At 44.2% G+C, this 24,830-nt stretch overlaps 1 protein-coding gene across 4 annotated transcripts in view; it reads left to right on the forward strand.

The window, feature by feature from the left end:
• Positions 1–24,830, forward strand: part of COL6A6 (collagen type VI alpha 6 chain) — a 168,402-nt gene that overhangs the window by 119,064 nt on the left and 24,508 nt on the right. For all 4 annotated transcript variants that reach the window (XM_032489331.1, XM_032489322.1, XM_032489339.1 and 1 more), the window contains 8 exons: positions 5,626–5,688; positions 10,603–10,665; positions 11,445–11,495; positions 13,667–13,702; positions 14,576–14,638; positions 19,512–19,574; positions 22,675–22,710; positions 22,827–22,863. In XM_032489331.1, the coding sequence (XP_032345222.1) occupies positions 5,626–5,688; positions 10,603–10,665; positions 11,445–11,495; positions 13,667–13,702; positions 14,576–14,638; positions 19,512–19,574; positions 22,675–22,710; positions 22,827–22,863 (412 nt within the window). The remainder of the gene's footprint in view (positions 1–5,625; positions 5,689–10,602; positions 10,666–11,444; positions 11,496–13,666; positions 13,703–14,575; positions 14,639–19,511; positions 19,575–22,674; positions 22,711–22,826; positions 22,864–24,830) is intronic.

A 24,830-nucleotide genomic window follows, 5' to 3' on the forward strand; every position in this document is an offset into this window, starting at 1 on the left:
GAATAGCATATTCTTTTATAACTCCCTTTGGTCCCTTTATGTTTGGTTTATGGTAAAGTCCTCTACTAATGTAACCAATGCTTAGAAAAGAAATGGAAAATTAAACACAAAAATACTAATTCCAGTGAGAGCTGGAATTATTCTTTCCATACTTAGATTTTTCAGTAAGATAATCACTAGCATCATAGGAAATATCAAGGAAGGTTGAAATTATCCAGTGCAAACTTGGAATACAAAATAGAATTTGTTGCCGTTTTTACAAAGCACAGCATAGTGGTCCAGGGCATGAGAGTCTGGAGCCAGGCTGCCTGGGTTGGATTGCCAGCTTTGGATCTTCCTAGCTGTGTGGCCTTGTGTAATTTACTTAACCTCTCTATGCCTCAATTTTTCCTGCTATAAAATAAGAGCAGTCATAGTAGCTACCACATTGAATTGTTGTGAAAATTAAATGGTTTACTATATGGAGGTGCTTTGAACAGTGCCTAAATTTAATAAGCATTACATAAATGTTGATTATTACTATACAGCATCAACTGCACCTAAATTAACAGGGGCATTTTATGCCAAAAGCATGCTAATGCCAATCCAAGGAAGGCCATAATAGTAGTCAGAAGATAACAGTGTATAATCTGTATTATAGTCATTGAATTTCATTATTCTGCATGATCTCGGTTGGATGACCCATCAACCATTCCTTTTATTCACTTGGCAAACACTCACTGAGTGCTTCATGTGTGTAAAGTAAAAGGATGAATCAAATACAAAGTCTAGCCTCAAGGGCTCCCATTCTCGTAAAGGAGACTCATGCAAACAATTGCGCTGTGACATGTGCTAAATGTCAGAATAGAATTATGCCCAAGGTAGGGTGGTGGGAGAAAGGATGGAGTTAAAAAAGAGGAGGCAGTATGGCTTAGCTTTTGCAGATTAAGGAGATGTTTTCCAGATGACCAAGGGAAAGGAGCCAGGTTATATAAAGAGAGATCACGGCGAGTTTAGGGAACCATAAATGGTTCAGTATGGACGGATTGTACGGTCCGTGAAGAAGGATCAGAAGCTGAGGTTAGGGGCTGTCTCACAGACTGGCGCTGTCCAGGCCAGCATCTCCTCATGTGTCTTGGGGTCGTTCTTGTATTAGCCCACTCCTTGCTGACCTCTTGATCTTTATTTTCTCAGACTTAGCTCATATCTCTTACACAAGCTAAGTGTTTAATCTCCTTGGGGGGTTGCATTCCAGCCGGATAGTTGCTAGTTCTGTGTAGACTGGGTTTCCTCCCCAATGAGAATAATAAGATACAAGATTCCCACACCTCTTGCCCCTGCCCTGCCCTGTCCCGTCCAAGGTCATGTTGTCCTTGGCAGTGCTCTAACCATTTACCCCAAACTCCTAGTGCAATCCCTTCTGATAAGATGCTAGCCAAAGACAATTTTTAAAAACATTTACACTCCAAGCATCTCTTCACAAGGACTCTGTGGTGGTCTCACCGTGAACATGATCCCCAACCCAAGTTCCCATGTGAGAGGTTAAATCTGGCCCCAGCCTCCTGCGTCAAGTCTGGAGATGCACATTTTTTAAAACTCCAATCTCAGCTGGTGGGTGGATGGCAAGAGTTTCAGAATCCTGTCCCAGACGTGGGCCTCGGAACAGCAGACGTACTTGGCTGACAGCTCAGAGTCAGAGTCGGGTTTAAGTCCCACCTTCTCATTAACCGAGTGGTTTGTGGGTAAACGCTTTGAGAGTCTGTTTGTGACTGGTAAGCTGGTGTTAATGATAGGTATCTCATTGTGTTGTGGAAGGACTAAGCAGTCTCTCTATATAAATATATACCCCTCAGCACACAGCCTTGCACAAAATAAATTATTCTATAAATGGCCGCCATTACAACAAAGCCAGTGGTGACTGGCCCTCTGGCTAGCGCCCTTCCCCTTTAAATGCTCTAAGTGTCTCTCTACACTCTACTGCTCCTCTTAATATCAGAGCAAGGTACATTTTTGACTCTTTGACATCTTGGGGGTTGCAGGGAATTTTTCTTCTTTTGTTCAGGTACAGGGTCCCTTTTACAAACGGCAGTGTTTGAGTAGGTCATGTATCTGAGGAAGAGTTCACTGGAGCTTGAGTCCCATTCAGACAGTCACAACCCCTAGTCTGGTACTTGTATGACCCTGCCCAGGAAACTGAATCAGGTTTTCTTTCTTTTTTAAAAAATAAACTTTATTTTTTAGGGCGGTTTCAGGTTCACAACAAAATTGAGCAGAGAATGCAGAGAGTTCGCACATAGCCCTCCCCACCCACACGTATATACTCCCCTGCCCTCAACATCCCTCATCAGGGTGGCATATTTGGTACAATCGATGAACCAACATGGGCACGTTATTATCAACCAAAGTCCACAGTTTACATTAGGGTTCACTCTTGATGTTGTACATTCTACAGGCTTTGACAAATGCATAATGACATGTAGCCACCACTATAGTATCATACAGAATACTTTCATTGCCCTAAAAATCCCTTATGCTCCACCTGTTCATCCCTCCCTCCCTCCCTCCCTCCCTCCCTCTCCCCAAAGCCCTGGAAACCACGATCTTTTTATTGTTTCTGTAGCTGTGCCTTTTCCAGAAGGTCATTTGGTTGGAGTCGTACAGTTTCAGACTGGCTTCTTGCATTTAGTAATATGTCTTTTAAGTTTCTTACATGTCTTTCATGGCTTGATAGACTTTTTTTTTTTACTGCACACATATTTTTAAATTTACGTATATGTACTGCTCATCGTTTCTACGCACAGTCAGGTTTTCTAATGTTCTAGTGCCAAGGCTATCTGCATCCGTCCATCCATCCATCCATCCATCCATCCAAGAATTCATGTATTTTGGAAGGCCTTCAAGCAGGTTGATGTCTTATTGCGCCTGTGTGTGCTTCAGGGGACTACACATGAAGTCATCTCTCAGAAATGACCTTCATAGAGCTCATTATGTCTGAAGGAAGCATGAGAGTGAGCTCTTAAGTGAGACTTCTGGCTTACCCCTTATTGTCAAGGACGTTAAAATCTCTCTACTTCACCCTTCAATGAAGTTCATGAAAATTTCACATGGAAAAACCAATAAATTAAACACATGATTTCACCCCTCTTGGGGACCATTCCTGGATAGGTGGATGGATGGATAGAGGAATGGATGGATGGATTGATCACTTCCAGGTACAATCCTAAGTTCTGGAGAGATGAAGGCAGTAAGATGTGCCACTTCCTTCAAGGAGCATACAGGCTGGTATCTAGTGGGTGAGACAGAGAAATAAATGGACAGCCACATGCAGAGTAGAGGAATCTGTGGGACAGTGATGAGACCCAGCATTCCAGGGGGTTCGGGTGTTCTTGAAACAGTGACGCTGAAAGTAAGGTTTTCAGGATGGGGAGAATCTGCCTCTCCCGAGACAGGAAAATGGAAGAGCCAAGGGAACAACTTACATAAGTGGGGAGGCGTAAGACAGCGAGGAATATTTGGGGGCTTCAGGTGGTTTGATGAGCATGACCATAGCGTGACTGAAGCAGCCCCAGGTGACTGTGGAGGCATGTGACACCCACGTGTTCAGGTATTATTTCATAGCAATAAAAACCTTCCACTTCATTCTGAAAGCTACTCGGCATTCAGAATTTCAGACAAAGTAACAGCATCAGCCTGACATTTTAAATAGAAAGGAAAAATGGAAAGGAGAATGCATTAGAGGGAGGCCAGGCTATGGTCCGGAAAGCCGGGAGTTTCAGCAGAAATGCCAGCAGGTCCTGCAGGTAGGTGGTGGCCGTGGGAATGGAAGTGAGGTGGTTACAGGAACAGGGAAGGCTCTGCAGGGCTTGTAGCTGATCGACTTGGAGACGAGCTGGAGGGAAGGTGATGTTCTTAGGTTACTGGCTTGGGTTGCAGAGGAAGTAAAGGGTGGCCCCATTCCTCATGGAAACAATATGGGACTGAGTGAGTTTGGGCAGTATGACTGTCTTTGGTAATGAATTCCCGTGAGATACCAAATAGTCATTTTAATATTTGAGTCCGTTGTTCAGTTGAGTGGTTCCAACTGGAGTCACATATTTAGGAATCATTTTAGAGGAGTGGTGTGTGAATCAGGGAAAGGGGATGTTGTGAAAATATAAGATCAGAGGGGCCTGGAGATTTAAGAGGCAAATAGAAGAAATGTCTTCAAAATTTACTGAGACGAGACTAAGGAGGGACCAGGAGGACCGTGGTGACTTGGCATTACAGAAGTTAATGGGAAAGTGTCAAAGAATATGTGATCAAATTCAAATAAGGTAAGAACTGAAAAAAAGTCAATTGGGTTAAACACGAAGGTCATGGGAGCTCCATGCAGTGGGGGAGTGAAAGTTAGAAGAGAAAGGGTTAAGAGCTATGGAGAGTGAAGAAATGGAGACTCTTGTAAGATGAAGAAGGGAGGAGGGGATTGGAAGCTTGGGGAAAGATCATTATCTTCCCTAGTAACCAAGGCGTTGTTCAGCTGTCTTTCCTATTAGGAAATTTTCAATGTCCAACTTATTACATTTTTAATTTTTCAAAAGATGAAAAGGTTAATGACCATTATTTCTGACTTAGTATCATGCTTATTACACAGATTTGGTTTATTTATTTTTAAATTATAGTAACCATGGCAAAAAGAAACGTGAAAATAATTTCAATCCACTGGTGTTTGGATTACTTACAAGTACCTGAGAACAGTGTAACCGAAAGAGGTTGGTTGCCACATGTCTGGATCTCCCAGAGGAAAAACTCATCCCAAGAGTCAATAACATAGGAAGGCAGTGGGGCTGTCTCTGAATTGGGGTTTTTAAATGTGCAGCTCTAAAGCTGTCCCGGGAAAGCACGTTTTCTAGAATATTGGAGAGGCTTCTGCTATAGCAAATGGATTCTCCGTATTGATGCGTGGTACGTTTGTCCATTTGTTTAAATTTTGTTACTAGGTACTTCAGTAAAATCTTACAGCTTTCTTAAGTAGGTCTTCTATCTTGTTAAATTTAAGTAGTTTACAGTTTTTTTTTCTTTTCTTACTGGTACATGGGAATTTATTTACATTTACTTTTCCAACTTAGCATTAGGAAAGGGAAATGATACCAGAATATTTATCGTGTACCACTTGAATATATTTTATTAATGCTGATTATTTTTAGTAAAGTTTCTTGAGCTTCCTATTGTTCTAATCATGTCATTTGCAAATAAAGATAAGTTTACCTTCCACAATGACATCAACATGCTTCCTGCCAAAACAAGGAGCCAGGAAGGCTGCAGTTGAAGGCAAATGTCATTTGAAATGCCTTCTTAAAGCGGGAGACATTTCAGCACCATCTTCTCCGACAGCAAAACAGGGAGAACCTAAAACCTCTTTGGAGGAGACGACTCGCGGGGGAAAAGCGAGCATTCCGGCAACAGCTGGCGTGGATCGCTTTATTAATTTCCTTTTGGTTACTGCTGTTTATTTGACAGCTGTGATACTGTTTTTTTCCAGAGCAGGAATCAATAAAACCACCCCTCTTTTCCCATCTGTGGTTCCTTTTCATCTTAGAAGAGACACAGAGGGTTTAGAGGAAGGCTGCTTTATGTTCTGCTGCATTTGTCATCCTTGTTTTGTTTCAGGGGCTTCCAGGACCTGCGGGAGAGGCAGGGAGTCAAGGCCGATGGGGAAGCCAAGGAACTAAAGTAGGTCACATTCTTTATACCCATGACAGCTGAAGTTTTGCCTCTCAAGGGAAGTGTGTCTGGTTGAATTAGCCAGAGCACTTTCAACACAGAGGAGAGCATACCTCATAGTCCCTATGCCCGGGCTTGATTCTTGGAGCGCCAGCAGCATCGAAGGGTGTGGGTGTGGACTGGGATGAGGTCAGGGATTCGAGCTCAGCATCCTCTCAGGAGGGCTCCACCCGATCTGAGCCGGGGGGGGGGGGGTCTCCGGGGAGGGGGACTGCTCCGGGGCAGGTCTGCCTTTCTCCCCCACTCCCTCCCGCCTTCTCTTATTCTTCCTTTCTTTCCCCCGCTCATACAAACCTTTGCTGAGCGCCTTTTAAGAAGAAGGTGCCCTGCTGGCATTCAGCTGGGCTGGAAAGTCGGCTCCAGGAGAGCAGGAATCCCTGTCAGTTTGCTCTCTCTGAATCCCTAGAGCTTAGAACAGTCCCTGGCACTGAGAAGCGCTCAGTAAACACTTGTTTAATGAAAGAATTTCTGGATTGTGTAATGATAAGGATGACATATAGAGTCAACCTCACAGAACTTAGAATATTTTAATTAATTAATTTTTATTGAAGTAGAGTTGATTTACAATGTTGTGTTAGTTTCTGGTGTACAGCACAGTGATATCTTCTTTTTCATATTCTTTTTCATGATAGGTTATTGCAAGACATTGAATACAATTCCCTGTGCTCTACAGGAGGGCCTTGTTGTTTATCTAGTTTACGTACAGTAGTATCTGCTGATCCCAAATTCCCAGTTTATCCCTCTCTCCATCCTTTCCCCTTTGGAAACATAAGTTTGATTTCTATGTCTGAGTCTATTTCTGTTTTGCAGATAAGTTTATTTGTATTATTATTTTAGATTCCACATATAAGTGATACATAATTCTCTTTCTCCGTCGTGCACTTAGTATGACAATCTCCAGGTCCATGTTGCTGCAAATGGCATTATTTTATTCTTTTTTATGTCTGAGTAGCATTCTGTTGTGCATATATTATTACATCTTCTTCATCCAGTCACCTGTTGATGGACATTTAGGCTGTTTCCATGTCTTGGCTGTTGTAAATACTGCTGCTATGAACACTGGGGTGCAGGTGTCTTTTTTGAGTTAGGGTTCCTTCTGGATATATGCCCAGGAGTGGGATTCCTGGGTCATATGGTAAGTCTATTTTTAGTTTTTTAAGGAACCTCCATACCATTTTACACAGTGGCTGCTAGAATATTTTCAAGACACTAGCCTATGACGTAAAGCACAAGTTGGGGTGAGGAACTGAAGAGGAGATTTAAACGCAGTTTTAATAGGAGTGTCTGTGGGCTGGAGGAAGAGCCATCATAAGGGTGCAGACTTCACATGGACTTAGAAGATGAGAAGCACTGGATGAGCAGAGAGGGGACATTTCATGTGGAAGAAGAGTGAAGGAAAGCACAGGGTTGGGAAAATCCCGTTAATCGTTTTTAGGGGGATGAAAAATGGTCCTGTCTGAGGGGCACAGAGAAAACAAGAAGGTGGGTGGTGACTGACTTGACTAGGTAGCCAGGACGGTGTTAACTACAATTTGTGATTGGAGTGTATGGACACAGCCAGACATTGGAAGACTTCAAATAGGCAGCTCATTGTGGAGGTCATCTGAAGGCTGAGAGAGTGGAGGCGGGCTGGCGTGCTCTCACGGTCTCCAACACAAGTGATGATTGCATGACGTAACAGGGCGTGGGCAGGAGGGGCTTGTGATGGTTAGGAGTCTTCAAGGATGAAGCTGAGGCAGAAGAGTCTAGACGAGCCGTGGGCTTCCAGCAGGAGCGGTCACACCATCACAGAAGTGGGAAAGTCAGGAGGAGAGCGGGGATGAGAGTGAAGAAATCACTTGGTTTCAGGGACAGAGGACAGGGTCTAGGGCTGGTTGGGGATGCCTGTTTCAGAATCGTTTGGATTTCAAAAAAAGACTCTTGGGGACGACTCTTTGTAAGAAGGGTAAGAGGAAACAGACGATGAATTATTAGAAAGAGGGGGAGAGGCAGAAAAGCACACCGGATGCTGAGAAAGAGGGTTCAAGGAGCAAGGAAGAGTCAAGTCCCAGGTAACAGAGGGCAGTGCTAGGATGCTCCAAGGAATGGATTCCAAAACGTAGCAGCCGACCAGCTGCAAGGGACTGAACAGTGTGTTCCGGAGGAAGAAATGGTTATGGGGCTGAAAGCTACTCTTTGAAGAGACTGGGCTTTAGAGGCGACAGAGACGGCGTTGGCTGCTAGTACCAGCAAGGTCTAGGACAGATCGGAGCGGGGTATGTGTTTGCTTTCAGTGATCCCAGAGACACTAGCATGTTGATGAACAGAGAGAAGAAAAACAGAAAGGAGGAGGTTGAAGATGTGGGAAAGAGTGGATAAGTAATGGAGAAACTTGACACCGAGGATGAGACCAAGGGCAGAAGAAGGGAGACTTGCTTTGTCATGATGGAGAGCTGCCGAGAAGGCTGGCATTGGTGGAGGCAGCAACGGAGTGTTACAAAGGCAGTTGACTGCAGGGTGAAATGAGGTCCACAGATGACAAGGATAATCAGCTCCCAGAGGAAGGGGTTACTGGAACAGGAGGTGTAGCTCTGATGGTCTGGAAAGGAGAGTTTGGAACCCATGCGGTCCTACCTTGCCCCGGAGAAGGCTGCAGGGCAGGAGAGTCGCTGGTAAGAACCAAGTTTAGCTCCCAGTGAGCAAGGGTGTGGGTGAGTGCAGGTCTCAGGGATGTGGAGAGAAGGTTTGAAGGTGCACTGACGGCGCTCCACGGAGTATGATGGAAGGGACCAAGAGATGGGTAGCCGGGGATGTAGGGACCCTAGAGCTGGTGTCGGTGAGCGTGTGGAAGGAGGTGGAGGTGAGCGGGGGAGCGGTGGCAGGGAAGATCATTATTAATAAGAGGGACTTGAGAATGGGAGGGGGCAAGAATTGGGGAGGTAAGTGCCCTCAAAGCAAACCCAAAGCCCCTGGGCAGCCCCAAGATGTCCCAAGTCCTCTAGACCCCAGCACTTACTCCAACCTTTCTCCATTAAGTTCCCAGGGAGCAGGCTCAGTGCCTAGCTGTAACCCGTAACAAAATGTTTGACCCTGGACAAGCCATACGACTTACCTTGTCTCCCTACCTTAAAGCAGATGCTCTCAGGTTTCAGTGCGCCCAAGAACCCACTGAGAAGCTGGTGTACAAAGGCATATCCTAGGGCCCCACTGCCAGAGACTGATACCCAATGGGGTCCAGGAATTTCCTTTTGCATGTGGACCCCAGGTCCCTGGGAGGCAGGTGGCCCCAGAGCACACTTCAGGGCTTCCCTTCCATGGAACCCTATTCGATTTCACGCCCAGGCTCAGTGCTGGTGGACCTTTGTCCATCTGGACATCTCACGCGGACCATGCTGCCTTTCTATCCTTAATGGGTTAACCACCCCCACTCCTTAAGTGTGGGCTGAGCCCTCTTCCACACACTTTCCCCCAAAGAGTGCATTATGGAAAGGGCAGGAGGGGACAGACAGTGGAGAAACTTGACCAGTCCTCCCTCAAGAGGATGGTCAAGGTTACCATCGGTAGTGACAGCCACGTTACTAGCACATACTGTTGGTACGATGTGGTGACAAGGGCGCTTCCCTGCTGGGGTCATATCTCCCCAAAGTCATAAAACCCCACGTGATGATGAGGAAAACATCACACAATCTCCAACTGAGGTGTCCTCTACAGCATACCTGACTGGTACTCCTCAAAACTGTCCAGGCCATCAAAAATCTGAGAAACTGTCACAATCCAGAGACGGCTAAGGAAACGTGACATTGGTATCACAGATGGGATCCTGGGACAGGCAAAGGCATTAGGTAAAAACTAAGGACATCTGAATGAAGTGGGGGCTTTACTTAATAAGAATGAGTCGGTATTCGTGTACTTGTTGTGGCTACTGGTGTAATTAGTGTCATATCAACCATAGAGGAGTGTGTGGGAACTGTCCACTGTCTTCGCAACGCTGCTGCAGGAGGTAGGGGTAAGGCGCAGTAGCAGAGTGCATGCTTAGCACACACAAGGACACAAGGTCCTGGGTTCAACCCCCAGCACCGCCATTTAAAAAAAAAAAAAACTGTATTCAATTTCTTGTAATGAGCTGTAATGGAAAAGAATCTGAAAAAAATATATATTTATATATATGTTTATAACTGAATCCCTTTGCTATATACTTGAAACTGACATTGTAAATCAATGACACTTCAATAAAAATGACATTTAAAAATTTTTTTTAATTTGTTGTAAATTTAAAATCTAAACTTTTTTAAAGGTTTTCTTTTTCTTTTTTTTTTTTTTTTTAAGAAGAGGAGTAAGCCTTCTTTTGTAGACCTGTATTAGCTTTCCCAGGTAGCTGGCTTCCCTCAACAGAATGCTGGGGTTGCTTTATGACCCACAGTAGGTGGCTCCTGGTCAGAAGCCAGGCCAGGGATGGCTTGCTACCTTGGTTATCTTGATTGACACATAAAACCTTAAAACTAGGTGACTAAGTCTGTTTCTGCAGCAGTCAGATGAGCTGCCTAGATCACCATGGAAAACAGTTGCGTTAACTTTTTGAAACAGCACGGCTCCCCCCCTTACTCATGGTGAGACATTTCCAAGGGCGCGGCCCCGGCCCCGAGCTCGCCCTGAGAGGGCAGCCTGCGCCGAGTAGGTCGGCAGACCCTCTGGGGCTTCGTCCTTCAGCGGAGGAGCCTTGCTCGCCAGCCACAGCAGCTCATCTCGTGTTGCTTGGCCAGCTCACAGTCCTGGCCACAGGCCCGCCGTCGCTGTGACACAGGGATGCAGTTGAAAAGTCTTGTCGGCTAATGTCCTTTGCACGAACAACCTAACGAGGACGCGTTCTGCTGTACTCTTTGACAGGGGGAGCCCGGTGACCTGGGAGAAAAGGGAGCCACTGGCCTTCGGGGACCTCGAGGCGCTGCGGTTCGTGTTCTATCACTGCTTTTGATCTGGTTCTTGGACTCTTAGTTCAGCAGATACCAGGTGTGGTCTCTGAAGAGAGCGTCGGAGAGAGCGTCCCAGTCAAGTTGTATCGCTTTCTAGAAACTGAGCTATTCCTCCCATCCTGGCCAGCTTTTCCACGGTGGTGTCTCACCTGGCACCAAACATCCTAACCAGATGCACTTGAAGCCAAGTGATAAAGTGGGCAAAACGTGTCTTTAGCATCCCCGCAACCCTCCTCCCACCCTTTCCTCCCACCTGAACCTGTTCGTTGGAAACCCAGCCCGCCCTTCATCAGGGCCCAGGGCTTCCCTTAAGGCGCTGTGCAAGGCTCGGGGCCCAGCAGTCAGCCCCGACGCCCAGGCGTGGAGGACGCCTCCCTTGTATCTAGCAAACTGCAAACGGGTCAGAGCGAAGGTATTAAAGTACAAACGTTGTCCAGGAGAGAGAACACCACCGCCTCCTTTTATGAGGATTACTATATACCTGGAACTTCCACATTCCATCCTCCTAACACCAGGAGCAGGGGAATTACTACTGCTCTTTGACAGATGAGACTAAGAGATGGTGCATTATCTGTATCTGGTATTGAGGGTTTTCTTTAGTGTCATGGTCACCGGATGTCAGTGCCCTGCCCCAGAGGGAGAATCCTGGTGTCTAATTTTTCCTAATCAGACCGAAGAACTGGCGCTCTACTCTCGTGGGTAAGCCTGCCTCTGTCTGTAGTCAGGAGCGTTTGTAAATAATTGCCTTGTTTACAGGGCGGTGATGGCGGCCCGGGTTATGGCAGCATCGGCAGTAAAGGAGCAAAGGTAAGACACGGTGACAGGAAGCAGGACGTTTTCCTTTTCTTTTTTGTTGCTTTTGGGGAGGGGGCCACATTTAAGAGAAAAAAAGCAGTGAATAAGGTAGTCCTGGACCTTTACAGCTAGATTTCGATCATTGATTTGCTGGGATCTCATAAGGAATACAGTAGAAGAAAAAACAGCTTGATGGTTTCAGGTGCAGGCAACAATCGAAACTTGAAATTAATTTTCTGTTCTTTGCAGAGATGTGCGGCCAGGGCCTGGCTGGTTCCAGCCTCAGCAGTGCATCCAATCTTAGAAGCTCTGTACTCGAGGGGAGCATTCCAGAATTTGCCCTCCTCTTACGATGTTTACTTTCACCATCACTGAGAAGCTTTATGGGCATTAGGCCAAGCCGTAACTTCAAAATTCAACCTTTTGACCTTCTGCCAGAATTATAATTTTATAGCAGGGAGTGTACAGCTCAGTGGCAGAGCGTGTGCTTAGCGTGCACGGGGTCCTGGGTTCAATCCCCTGTGTCTCCATTAAAATAAGTAAATAAACCTAATTACCTCCACCACCCCCAAAAAATTAAAATTAAAAATAATTTTTTTGAAGATTATAACTTTATATTGTCACTGAACATTTAAGTGTCTGGAAGTAAGATATTTTATACTGTAAATAGTGATTTCTAAATACCAATAGTAATCACTTAGAAATCATAATAGCAGTGTCCACAAAAACATAATAAAGTTAAGAATAGCCTTTCTGCCAAATGTTGGAGACCTATGACAAAAATTACTGAGGTAGAACATTTCAGCAAATGGAGACATACCAAGGTCTTGCTGGAAAGTCTAAAACATTATAATGGATCAATGTAATTCCAAGTGAAGTCCCAATGGGAATGATGTCAGAGGCTGTGAAATAAACAAACCCCCTCAAAGCTAAATTTTCTTTTAAAAAGAAAAACTAACGAATGAGGACTTTCCAGTGAAGTTTTCATTAGAATGGAGAATAATTGAAAACAACCTTAATATCTGATAAAAAGGGAAGCCTTTAAGTAGCCTGTGGCATTGGAATATTAGCCACTCTTTAAAAATGAATGTATATGATGTTTATACATTAATTGTATAGAAATTATATGACAATGTCAAGTGAAAAATCAGAATGTAATAAAAAAAAAAAACCATTTATCCCAATTGTGCCAAAATGCATTTTTTATTTTGGGGGGTGATTTTTAAAAAAAAAAAAAACACCTTTATTGTGGTATAATTTCTATACAGTAAACTACACATATTTCAGGTGTACAGTTGGATGAATTTTGATAGATGTGTACACCCATGAAACCACCACCAGAATCAAGACAGCTAACATTTCCATCACTCCCCAAGGGGTGCAAATTTCTAACTCCCAATTCATCCCCTCCCACCCCTTTCCCCTCTCTGGTAACTATAAGTCTGTTCTCTATGTCTGTGAGTCTGTTTCTGTTTTATAGATAAGTTCATTTGTGTCTTTTTGTTTTTTAGATTCCACATATAAGCAACATCATATGGTTAAAATGTGGTTTTTAAAGATTAAAGAAAATCATTACATGATATTTATTGTAACAGACAAATACAGAATGTTTATAGTTACAGTTCTGGGAAGTGAGATTGTGGTGGTTTTTCTCCTTTCTCTTCTTTGGTATTTTATATGTATTTGAGGAGATACTCCTTTTAATAATCAGAAAATAAACTTTTATCTTAAAATTTTTCTTCACCAAATGAGGATTAGCATCCCTCATCAGCTATAGTCTGTGGCCAAAGTAAGGTGAACAGAGGACCAGAAAACACACGATCAAATTCAGACTGCAGGCTTCCCAGATTTCTCCATTGAAATCCACTTTAAGAAGACTGTTTCAGAGGCACGTGGCCACATCACCAGCTCCCCTGTGGAAGACTACAGTCAGAGGAGAGCTAATTTTAATCCCTCAGATGTGTACTTTTATTCACTTGTTTTAGATTGTCATGACATTTTGTTGAGCCCAGTAAACAGTTTAATTTAGAAGTTGGATTTAGCTTCTCAAATCGTGCTATACAGTTTCCTTTCCAATTGTTTTGGCCCTTCTGTGGTTCACAGGCACTTAAACTCGATAAGGCAGCAGGCAGAATTCAAGTCAGTGTGATATGATCCATACGTGTATTTTCTGTCAATTACAGGGGCAGGAAGGATTCCCTGGAGAAAGTGGACCCAAGGTACCGTGTCCTTCATACTGACTAGAGGTCAACCAGAGATACCCCTAGGGTCGGGAACTGCATCACAGGGCGATAGAAGGGTTGTTAGTTATAACTGAATAAAAAGAAACCTTGATGGGGAAAGGGGCGAAGAAAGAAGCCAGCGTTTCAACAAGTATTTTATTCTAGTTCTTTAATTCCTAAGGAAGAAGCCACCCTCACTTTTTCCCTCGCACGCACCCGTTCCCCTCTATCATTCGTATTTTCTTCTTTGCTCTAAAGAAGTAAAATGTAAGGGAAATGAAAATTACCTGATTCCACTTGGCTCAGTTCTCCAATGTGTTTATAAATCACCCTCAGAGAATAAGTTAGCAGTGGCTTCCCCTCTCTTAAGGCTTTGACTTCTGCTGGCGACGCTTACGGAGCTCAAGAAATGCCAGGTCCTGGGTAGGATCAGGGGACGAAATAAAGGGCAGGGTTCACGTCTCCAAGGAGGCTGTGTTCTGGCTGGAGAGACGGGGAAGTCAGACAGTGAGGCTGCAGTGTGCTTAGTTCAGAACTAAGAAGTAAGGGGTTTGGGTTGGGGGGCAAGACACTTCAAAGAAGACTGTTAAAGATAAAAATATGGATGAAAAATGTCTTCGTGTTGGAATCAGTTTAAAAACACATAGCATGTGGGGAGAGAGTATAGCTCAGGGGTAGAACGTGTGCTTAGCATGCACGAGGTCCTGGGTTCAATCCCCAGCACCTCCATTAAACACATAAATACGTAAATAAATAAACCTAATTACCCCTCCATGCCCCACCCAAAAAAAAAGTAGAAATAAAAACACATTAAGATGTAGTTCTTCAATTTTAGTAACCATTTCATTTTGCTTGTCTAACCTCCTTTAGGGTGAGGAGGGCGACCCTGGCGGTCCAGGAGAAACGGGACCCAAGGGAGCTGGAGGCAAGACGGTAAGCTTCTTGGACAGCAAAGCCTCCACCCGCAGCTGTTTTTTCCCGTTTTACAGGCGTTTGTCACTTGATCCCAGAGACATGTAAAGCGTGTGTTTTCTGTTAAGGCAAACTTGGGGAAGGGAGATGGGTATTTTTCCCATCCTCACGGCCAGCAATAAAGTAGTGAACTGTTAGCTCTGAGCCAACAAGGCCACCTGTCCTGGCTACCACGGTGCCACTCTCAGCCCTGGGGATACGTGTGTGTGCAGGTGTTTCATAGGGAAGCCTTGTGGCCCAGGACAGTTTTTGCGCCACAGAATACGGTCGGTTTAATCCCGTCCCCGGGCAGAACTCGTGTAACTTAATGCCTCCTGGTGCCACGTCTTCTCTGTTACGGTCTGGACAGACTGTAACGAGGTGGTCCTCTCCCCATTTAGTTCAAGAAAGGACCTCCTGAGCTCTGCGAGAAAGTTTGCATTAAGCATGTGACTGAATGTGCCCTTGGGATTCCCTGGGGGACCTTGGACAGTGCCTGATGCTCTGGACCACTCAGTAACCACCCGTGTCGCGAACTTGCCTTGGCTTCCTGTGCGCTAAGGACGGATCCTTGCTCTGCTGACTCCTTATACGCCATCAACTGTGCAAAACTGAGGTGGCTGCTTTATAAGAGACGCAATCTTAGCACCGTCATCTCCCAAGACATCCTTTGTCTCTTTTCTTCCAAGCGGCATCCATCAGGTGAACTGATCTTGGTACCACGTCAATCAGCGGGGAAAGAAAAACACAAAGTCTGATAAAAACTGACACTGGAGGTGGTTTTTCAGTTTTGTCACCAGAGTTAATTTTACTCTGATCTGTTTTTTTTTTTCCCCTGCAAAGTATAACAAAAACTTTATGTGAAGAGATGATTTATGTAGGTTTTAGGGGTGCAGAACAGAGAAACTTCCCTTTCCCTCCGTCCTGTTTCTCCCAAGGGCACTGCTTCCCAGCTGGAATTCTTTCACTCACACGTATTTTTGGATCACTATCCTTTAACATTTTGCTCTTTAAAAAAACAGATGAAGACCGATATAATTGGGAAAATAATTGGAAAAGGCTTTTGGCATTGAAATATCTCTGGATCCTTCCCCTGGACTTGTTCATGAAGTCGCTACCCTTGAGCATCAGAGACATGCTGACAAGTCCAGCCTTTTCTTGGGTTCCCTCCCTGCCATACGGCACATTCATCGTCTTTGAAAAACAGTAAACTAATGGGAAATAGATAATCTTTCTCTCTTGGCCTTTGGTAATGAATTTTTTTCCCCCACATTGGACAACTTTTCACTCATTTTACCTGCCAAGCTGCTTTTTTCTCCACCTCTGGGAGGATTTTTGAATTTGAAGCTGAAACCCTGAAAACATCCAGGTTTTCCCTCTGAAAGAATGGACGCTCCTGTAGGAAGGTTCTGGTGACAAAGCTCTGAGTGCCTCCATAGCTCTTTTGGAATGATTACATTCCTACTTCAGTGTTCTCAGTCTTCACCTTGGCATTTTTTCCTCCCATCTGAAGCTTTTTTTTTTTTTTTTTTTTTTAATTTGGCATGGTTTTTAACCAGTCTTGTTTTGGGTATACAGGTATGTTTGTATGTGTCTGTACTTTTTATCAGCTTTACACGTGCACATACTTCAAGGCAGGGTTCCTCAGACTCCGCACTACTGACGTTCGGGGCTGGATAATTGCAGGGGGAGGGGCCGTCCTGTGCATTGTAGGATGAAGAGCAGCATCTCTGGTCTCTACCCAGTAGATGTCAGCATCCACCACCCCTCCCCCCCTCCCCCATTATGACAGCGCAGAATGTCTCCAGACATTGTCAAATGTCCCCGCAGGAGTGGGGGACAGGGGACACAAAATCCCCTCTGGTTAAGGACCCCTGGTTTAAAGAGTCAAGTAATTGCATAAGGTTTGTTACAGAAAAAATATTAATCCCTCTGCCATAGACCTCCTATTTCTCTAAAGGTTGTCTTTTTGCTCTACCTTCTGGGAGATTTCTTTGACTTTGTCATACAAGTGTCAACATACATAATCAATAAACAATCAATCATAAGAATAGGAAAGAGTTTTTTTTGAGCCAAACTGAAGACCGGTCCAGAAGCCCACACTCCCCAGGTGACTCTGAGAAACTGCTCTGGAGAAGCAGGGTTTCCAGCACAGGTTTATATCTTGTCAGAGTAAAGAACCATTAACAAGTCAGGGGTATATTTCTTCAAGGTTTAGAAGGAAAAAAGAACAGACCAGCACGTATGCAGTGAGTGACAGTGGCCTTGGCACCTGAGAAGAGAGGCTTGGCATCAAAGGAGGAGCAGCATTGCCGTCCTGGGAAGAGAGGCATTTAATCTTTATTTTCAACATGAACATTCTTTTCTTCTGGTCCATGTGCCCTTGTCTTTAATAATTAAAGCAGATGTACAGTGTATGTTTGATAGACCACTGGCTGTTGCAGCCAGCATCAAATTCAAGTGAACTCATCTGTAAGCCCGAATGACTTCCCTGTCTCTCAGTCTGTGAAAATCTCTCTTATCACAAGGCTCTTCTCGCATGTTAACTTTCAAGCACTCATTTTTGCTCTCTGAATATTCCTTTTTTATACTATCCTATTCTTGTTTCCTGGTTGAAACATCTCTTCTCTCTCTGACGATGTACATTCATATTTTTAAGTCTTCTCTGCTCAATGTAATCCATTTCCTGCAGTGTGGGATTTGTGTGTGTGTGTGTGTGTGTGTGTGTGTGTGTGTGTGTGTGTGTGTGTGTCTTGCTCTGTCTCGCAGGTCTGGGGACTAAGTTTCCTCTTTCTACTTGAGAATTGAGGACAAAAAGTCTGCCGGGAAGCCCCGAGGACATGGGTGGGCCTTGGCAAATACAAGCTGCCCTGGGGGGCGATCTGCCTGAGTACTTAGCCACCTGCCCCTAGCATCTTTAGGTCTGCCCTCTCTGTCTGGTCAGATACCCTGAGAAGATTCTCTCAGTCTTCTGCCTGTGGGTGGAGGTCTGGGTGCCAGCCTCCCAGCGGGCCTCGCATCTCCTCCACACCTTTGTTCAGTCTCCCGTGCCCTGAGCAGGGCCGCTGGCCTCGGCTCTGCCTGGAGCACCCTCGCGCAGGCACCTCGGTTTCCCCTCGGTCTTTGGGTAGAAGAAGGGACATTCACCCACCTGTGGAGAATGGGGAGGGGTCTGGGGGATTTCTAAAATGATTTTCAGTCAGTCTGCCTTATTTAGCCTCTCCGTTTCACCTCCAATTCTAGAAGCATCTTGGGAGAACATGTTAGAAATCACAGGTTCCTGGCGTTCCTGCTGTGGGTCTCAGATTCGGCTTTTTTCCAGCTCTGCCGAGTCATGTGATACTTTGACTTGTGCTCTTTCCAGCTTCCCAAGTTTGGTGGCTGTTGTCTCCTTTCTTATTATCCCCATGCTGGTTTTTTTGTTTTTTTGTTTTTGTTTTTGTTTTTTTGCCTTAAAAAAAATCTTACTAGTAATTTAGTGAGACACTGGGAAGGGAGCAAAAGTGAATACATATATTCAGTCTGTCATTTTTTTCCCTGGAGGCTAATCTATACCTTCTAAATAAAATATGATCAGTACAGTGGTTGGGTTTTTTTCCCCCACTTAACCCAGCGTGCTGTGAATATCGCTGGAGTGCCCAGAGGACATTGATAATTATTTGCCGTTCTGTGGGCAACCTTCTTAAAAATTAAGCTGATTTTAGACAGCTTGGTTCTTTATTCCTATGAAAGTTATAAATCTCATGACCTTTTGAATGAACAGAAAAACATTGTCCTACTTCTTAAACTAAACTGTGGCTTTCTTGATGAGAAATTGCATTGTTGACAGCACATGCATGCGATAAATAGTCAACCATTGTTTTTATTTTCTGCTGTTTTTCCCCATTTCCAGCCAGCTCTTAAATGTTTTCTTGTTGTTGTTGTTTCAACGGTTTCTACGTTTAGGTTTATTTATTTTTATTTATTTATATATTTATTTAACGGAGGGACTGGGGACTGAACCCAGGACCTTGTGCATGCTAAGCGCGCACTCTACCACTGAGGTATACGCTCCCCCCTTATATTTAAATTTTTATTTTTCTGGGGTTTTTTTTTTTTTTTCATCTGTTTGTTTTTCAGTGTGGTCACCTAGTAAATGTAGATACTTATTTGTTTGGGGTTTTTTTGGGGGGGGGATTAGGTTTATTTATTTTATTTATTTATTTTGATGGAGGCACTGGGCACTGAACCCAGGACTTCGTGCTTGCTAAGCACGCACTGTACCACTGAGCTATACGCTCCCCCCAAATATAGATAAATTTAGATAAAAATTCATTTAGATAAAAATTTCTCCTTTGTCCTAGCAAGCTTCCCTAAGGAAATAACCAGAACCGCACGTATGACTTTGCAGTGGCATTGCTTATTCAATAACAGAAAACTTAAATGCCAACCGTTAAATAAATCATGATATATCCGTGTCATGGAATACTGCAGCAGCCGTGAAAGGTGATTTTTACAAAAGAATATTTGGTAACATGAAAATGCCCAGAGATATCTACTTAGTTTAAAAGGCAACAGGAAAAAGTATAATATTGTAAAATATATAGAGATTAATACCAAAAGGATAAATAAATAAAAGACTAGAAGAAAAGACGCGAAAATGTTAACAAGGATTATTGGGGAGAGAGGCGGAGAAGAGATTCCTGAGGATTTTTTTTCCTTCTGTGAGCTTCTGAAAAGTGCACAGAAGGAAAAAAGAATCCGCAGCAATTTTCTAAAATGGAAGTATATTACCTTTGAAGCTGAAAACACCCACACCCCCACCCACACATACATGTATAAATACGATTTTAAAGTGAATGCATTCTGCTTTGAGGTGTCCGCGGGGCTTCCAGGAGAACCGGGATCCCCTGGGGAGCTGGGACCTCCTGGACGCAAGGTAAGTTAAAAAACCATCCATCACATCAGTTCCTTTTCTCAGTGCGCGAAGTCCTCACGATCCATATGCGTGTGCCTCCTGTGATTGCAGCTTGGCAGTGATTTGCACTATTTTTCCAACTTAATGTGCTCAGAGAGGAGGGGGAAAAATGCCATTTAAACATTGGGTGGTGGGGGACTTGAGGAAGGAAATGAGAAGCACTAGACTACAGTGGGGCTTCTCAGTGAATGTTCTGTATCTGTCCAAGCCTTGCCCTTTTCTTATTTTAGTAAGTAGTCGAATGAAAGAGAGAGGGAAAAAAGTGCATAAATAGTGACTAAGTTACTACGTTACATTCACACGGAATTTATTTTCTTCAGGGCATCTTTCCCCCAAGTGTCTCTGTTTGAGAGTAGCCAGACCCTTCTTGTTCCAAAGAGGGGACTGGATGTATGAAATTAAAACCAGTCCCCCTCTGGTCTTCCTGTCCCCGAGAGAGATACATATTCATGTTTGGAAGACAACAAGGATTACCTCTCCAGGTGTTAGGTGTGAGTCTGGTCACCTTGTCGGCCAGCTGGTGACGGGAGCAGATGAGGGTTCCGCTCCGGGCCACCCGGTGGGCAGGGCAGAGCACTGGGGGGACTTGGAACCTCTGTCTTAAGGAGGGGCAGCCACATCCTTAGCTCCTGGACAACCTGCATCATCTAGAGATGCCGCTGGAGGAAAGCGGCCACTGGGGGCTCACTGCTTACAGTTCTTCCCCTTTGAACGTTACTGATCACGAGCTGATGACGGGCAGCGTCGGTGTGAACAAGGACCACAGCATCCCCCCGACTTGGGAAGGAGAGGGAGCAGAGGGCAGCGTCCGGCAGAAAGGAAAGGGACCCTCACACCCCGTCACACCCTCACCCGGCCCCACTGAGTGTTCCCTGCTCGGTACTTTCTTTTGTTTTGCATTTTTTTCAATGTACATTCATTTTTTTTTTAAAAAAACTTGATATAAACAGATGTTTCTTAAGCTAGGTTGTATAAGTTTTTCCCAGCTTCATGGAGGTCAAATTAACCTGTAACTGTATCAGTTTTAAGCATACAATGTAATGATTTGCTATTTGGATGTACTGTGAAGTGATGGCCAGGATAAGTTTAATTAACATCCATCACTTGACATAGGTACACTTTTTTTTCTCATGAGGAGAACTTTTAACAGCTACTCTCTTAGAAACTGGCCATACCTCATTGTAGTTTTGATTTGCATTTCTCTGATAATTAGTGATATTGAGCATTTTTTCATGTTCCTATTGATCATTTGTATTTCTTCCTTGGAGAATTGCTTGTTCAGGTCTTTTGCCCATCTTTGGATTGGGTTGTTTGGTTGTTTCTTATTAAGTCGTAGGAGCTGCTTATATATTCTGGAGATCAAGCCTTTGTCGGTTTCATTTGCAAAGATTTTCTCCCATTCCGTAGGTTGTCTTTTTGTTTTACTTATGGTTTCCTTTGCTGTGCAGAAGCTTGTAAGTTTCATTAGGTCCCATTTGTTTCTTCTTGCTTTTATTTCTTCTAGGAGAACATTTTTGAGATGTATGTCAGATAATGTTTTGCCTATATTTTCCTCTAGGATGTTTATTGTATCTTGTCTTATGTTTAAGTCTTTGATCCACTTTGAGTTGATTTTTGTGTATGGTGTAAGGGAGTGTTCTAGCTTCACTGCTTTACATGCTGCTGTCCCGTTTTCCCAACACCATTTGCTGAAGAGACTGTCTTTATTCCATTGTTTTTCTTGCCTCCTTTGTCAAAGATTAGTTGACCAAAAGTTTGTGGGTTCATTTCTGGGCTCTCTATTCTGTTCCATTGGTCTATAGGTCTGTTTTTGTACCAATACCATGCTGTCTTGATCACTGTAGCTCTGTAGTAGTGTCTGAAGTCTGGGAGTTATTCCTCCAGCCTCTTTCTTTCTCTTCAGTAATGCTTTGGCAATTCTAGGTCTTTTGTGGATCCATATGAATTTTATTATGATTTGTTCTAGTTCTGTGAAATATGTCCTGGGTAATTTGATAGGAATTGCATTAAACCTGTAGATTGCCTTGGGCAGTGTGACCATTTTAACAATATTGATTCTTCCAATCCAAGAGCATGGGATATATTTCCATTTTTTAAAGTCTTCTTTAATTTCCTTCATCAGTGGTTTATAGTTTTCTGTATATAATTCTTTCACCTCCTTGGTTAGATTTATTCCCAGATATTTTATTACTTTGGGTGCTATTTTAAAGGGGATTGTTTCTTTACTTTCTTTTTCTGTTGATTCATCGTTAGTGTAAAGAAATGCAACTGATTTTTGAACGTTAATCTTGTAACCTGCTACCTTGCTGAATTCTTCGATCAGCTCTAGTAGTTTTTGTGTGGACCTTTTAGGGTTTTCTATATATAGTAACATGTCGTCAGCATATAGTGACACTTCACCTCTTCTTTTCCAATTTGGATCCCTTTTATTTCTCTCTCTTGCCTGATCGCTGTGGCCAGGACTTCCAAGACTATGTTGAATAGGAGTGGTGGTAGTGGGCAGCCTTGTCTTCTCCCAGATTTTAGTGGGAAGGTTTTGAGTTTTTCACCGTTGAGTGCTATGCTGGCTGTAGGTTTGTCATATATAGCTTTTATGATGTTGAGATATGTTCCCTCTATACCCACTTTGGCAAGAGTTTTTATCATAAATGGGTGTTGAATTTTACCAAATGCTTTTTCTGCATCGATTGAGATGATCAGGACCTAATGCAGCGCTGTTAACTGTAGTCCCCACGCTGTACGTGATGCCCCTGGAACTAACCCATCTTCTCACTGGAAGTCCGCGCCTCCTGACCCCCCACCCGCTGCTCTCCCTCACACGAGACCCCCTCCCTTCTCATTGTCACCACCAGCATCTCAGCCCTTCCCACCCCTGAGCACTTCTGTAAAAGGAAAAGAAATAATACTGGGTTATGAGCACCCTACCTAAATCCTTTTCTGCCTCTAACTTAGAATAAAAACCTTTAGAAGTGACCCTTTTCTTAGGGTAGTTTTCGTGCGCCCTCAGTCTCCTGATGTGTGTGTCTGGAGCAGTAAAACCACCTTCTTCTTGTTTCCCCAGGGTGTCAAGGGGGCCAAAGGATTGGCTTCATTCTCCGTACGTATCTGCTGACTCCCAACAGAGCCTGAGCACCTGTGATGTGGATTTATTTCTCAGCTGCAGGGCCTGGCAGGCTGAGGGTTAATTCTTTCTGTCTTATTTTTCAACTGCAGACGTGTGACCTCATTCAGTATGTGCGGGACCACAGCCGTAAGTACCCCTCTGAAAATGCTCACCTGGGTGGTCCGCCTTCCTTGAAGAAAAGCCGCAAATTCTGCACTCGAAATTGAGACCATTTACCAGCCAGTGCCGTAACCTTAGAGATGTCACCGCATAGCTTTTGAGTCAGCGTAGACTGGTGACTATTAACGCCCGGTCTGGGTACCAGCATGTCTGTTGGAATATGTTCCGTGCACTAAGGGTTAACAGATCTAGGACTTTTCCTCCAGGGAAAGCGGGGACGAGGTCAGCGCTCTCCTGGTGGTGAAATCAACCGGTGGAGAGTTGTGTTCAGCTTTTTACAATGATTGTAGGCCCCCGACAGTCACTGATAGGACAGAATTCAGCTGGTTTGAAAGAGCCAGCGTCCCGGGGCTGTCCCAGTGGGTGGGAGCCCTGACTTCAGTTCACCTTTCCTCCTCCTTCCCTGAGAACCTGGGCTTGCTTGCCTTTACTTAGACTCGTTTGCTTGCGAAATGGCTCCTTCTGTCTGTCTTGTCTTTCCTCTCTCAACATTTTAAAAGCAAAAAGTCACTGCAATTTGGCAAATGCTCTTTTGAGTTTGCTTTGAGACCCACCTAGCATCCTCTTCTATCAAAAGGTGTGTTAGCGCCATCAAAGGAACTCCAGGGACAGGGTGAGGAGAGTCAGCTAAGGTTCAGCTACAACGCGTAGTGACTTCCCAAATCAACAGGAGGACTGAAAAGGATGTCAGAGTCCCCTCAAAGCATTGTGAAGAGAGAGAAATAGACAAATCAGAACCCATTTCTGTAGAGAACCTTGGTCTCAGAGACACAGACTTGTACAAGCTTTGAATGCAACTTTCCTTTTGTAGGAGAATGGAACCATCCATGATGGGAGTCAAAATATATACACTGGGTCGTGAAGATGAGTTGCTTGGGGGCCGGATTAGCGCAGTGGGCTTTCTGACATGGGAGCCCCATGAACTATGCTGATTCACGGGTAGATCCAAGTGTGTTGAGACCTGAACTTTTGTTTTTAATTTTTTTTGGAGGGGATGATTAGGTTCATTTATTTATTTTATTTATTTTAGATGGAGGTATTGGGGACTCAAACCTCAGACCTCGTGCATGCTAAGCACGCACTCTACCACAGAAATATACCCTCCCTTCTGATCTTGCAAAATTTAAGGGGTTCAATACAAAAGTATAAATCCAGAATTAGGTACAAAATGATTTCAAAATTGTCCTTTAAAACAGGAAAGGGAATCACACCCAGTGACTTCTGCATAGTGTAAAAGCACATGACCACGTGAACAGGTGTTGGGGTCTTGCGAGGGGGGCCCCTGAGGGTGAGAGGTTGAGCACAGTGCTGCCCAGAACTTTCTGCAGTGATGGAAGTGTCCTCTGCAGGGTCCAGTATGGTAGCCACTAGCCACTTGTGACTTTGAGTCTTGAAAGGTGGTGAGTGTAACTGAGAAGCTGAATTTGTTGCATTTGATTTTAATTGATTCAGATGTAAATTGTTGCATAAAGCTGGTAGCTTTTCGTGTTGGACGGCGCAGTCCTAAAGCTTAAGCTTCATTTGCTTCAGAATAAATCCACGTCTGATGTTGACACACATACACGCACATAAGCACATACACATACATAAACACATCGATCTGTGTGCACACGGATAATTGGCAGCTAGAGGGATCTCGGTGGGGAAAATTGAGAGTAGAAAGAGGTTAGCACCTTTCGACTTTACAAATTCTGTGCACCCTCCTGCAACGTAATGTCCCTTCCCTTTGGCTCCGACAGCTGGCTGCACGTGGCTGATGCAGGGCTGTCCTTCTCCCAGCCTGTTCCCTGTGGGAGGCACTGCGCTTTTACCAAGAGGCTGTACCTGTCTGTACTTCTCCAAACCCCATCTGCTGCCTTGATTTTTGAGTCAGCTACAAAAAGCCCCCAAGGCAGGGCCTCAGCTGTCACGATTTCCTTAACAGTACAGAATGC

Source organism: Camelus ferus, chromosome 1 (genome assembly GCF_009834535.1).
Source record: "Camelus ferus isolate YT-003-E chromosome 1, BCGSAC_Cfer_1.0, whole genome shotgun sequence".
Lineage (NCBI taxonomy): Eukaryota > Metazoa > Chordata > Mammalia > Artiodactyla > Camelidae > Camelus > Camelus ferus.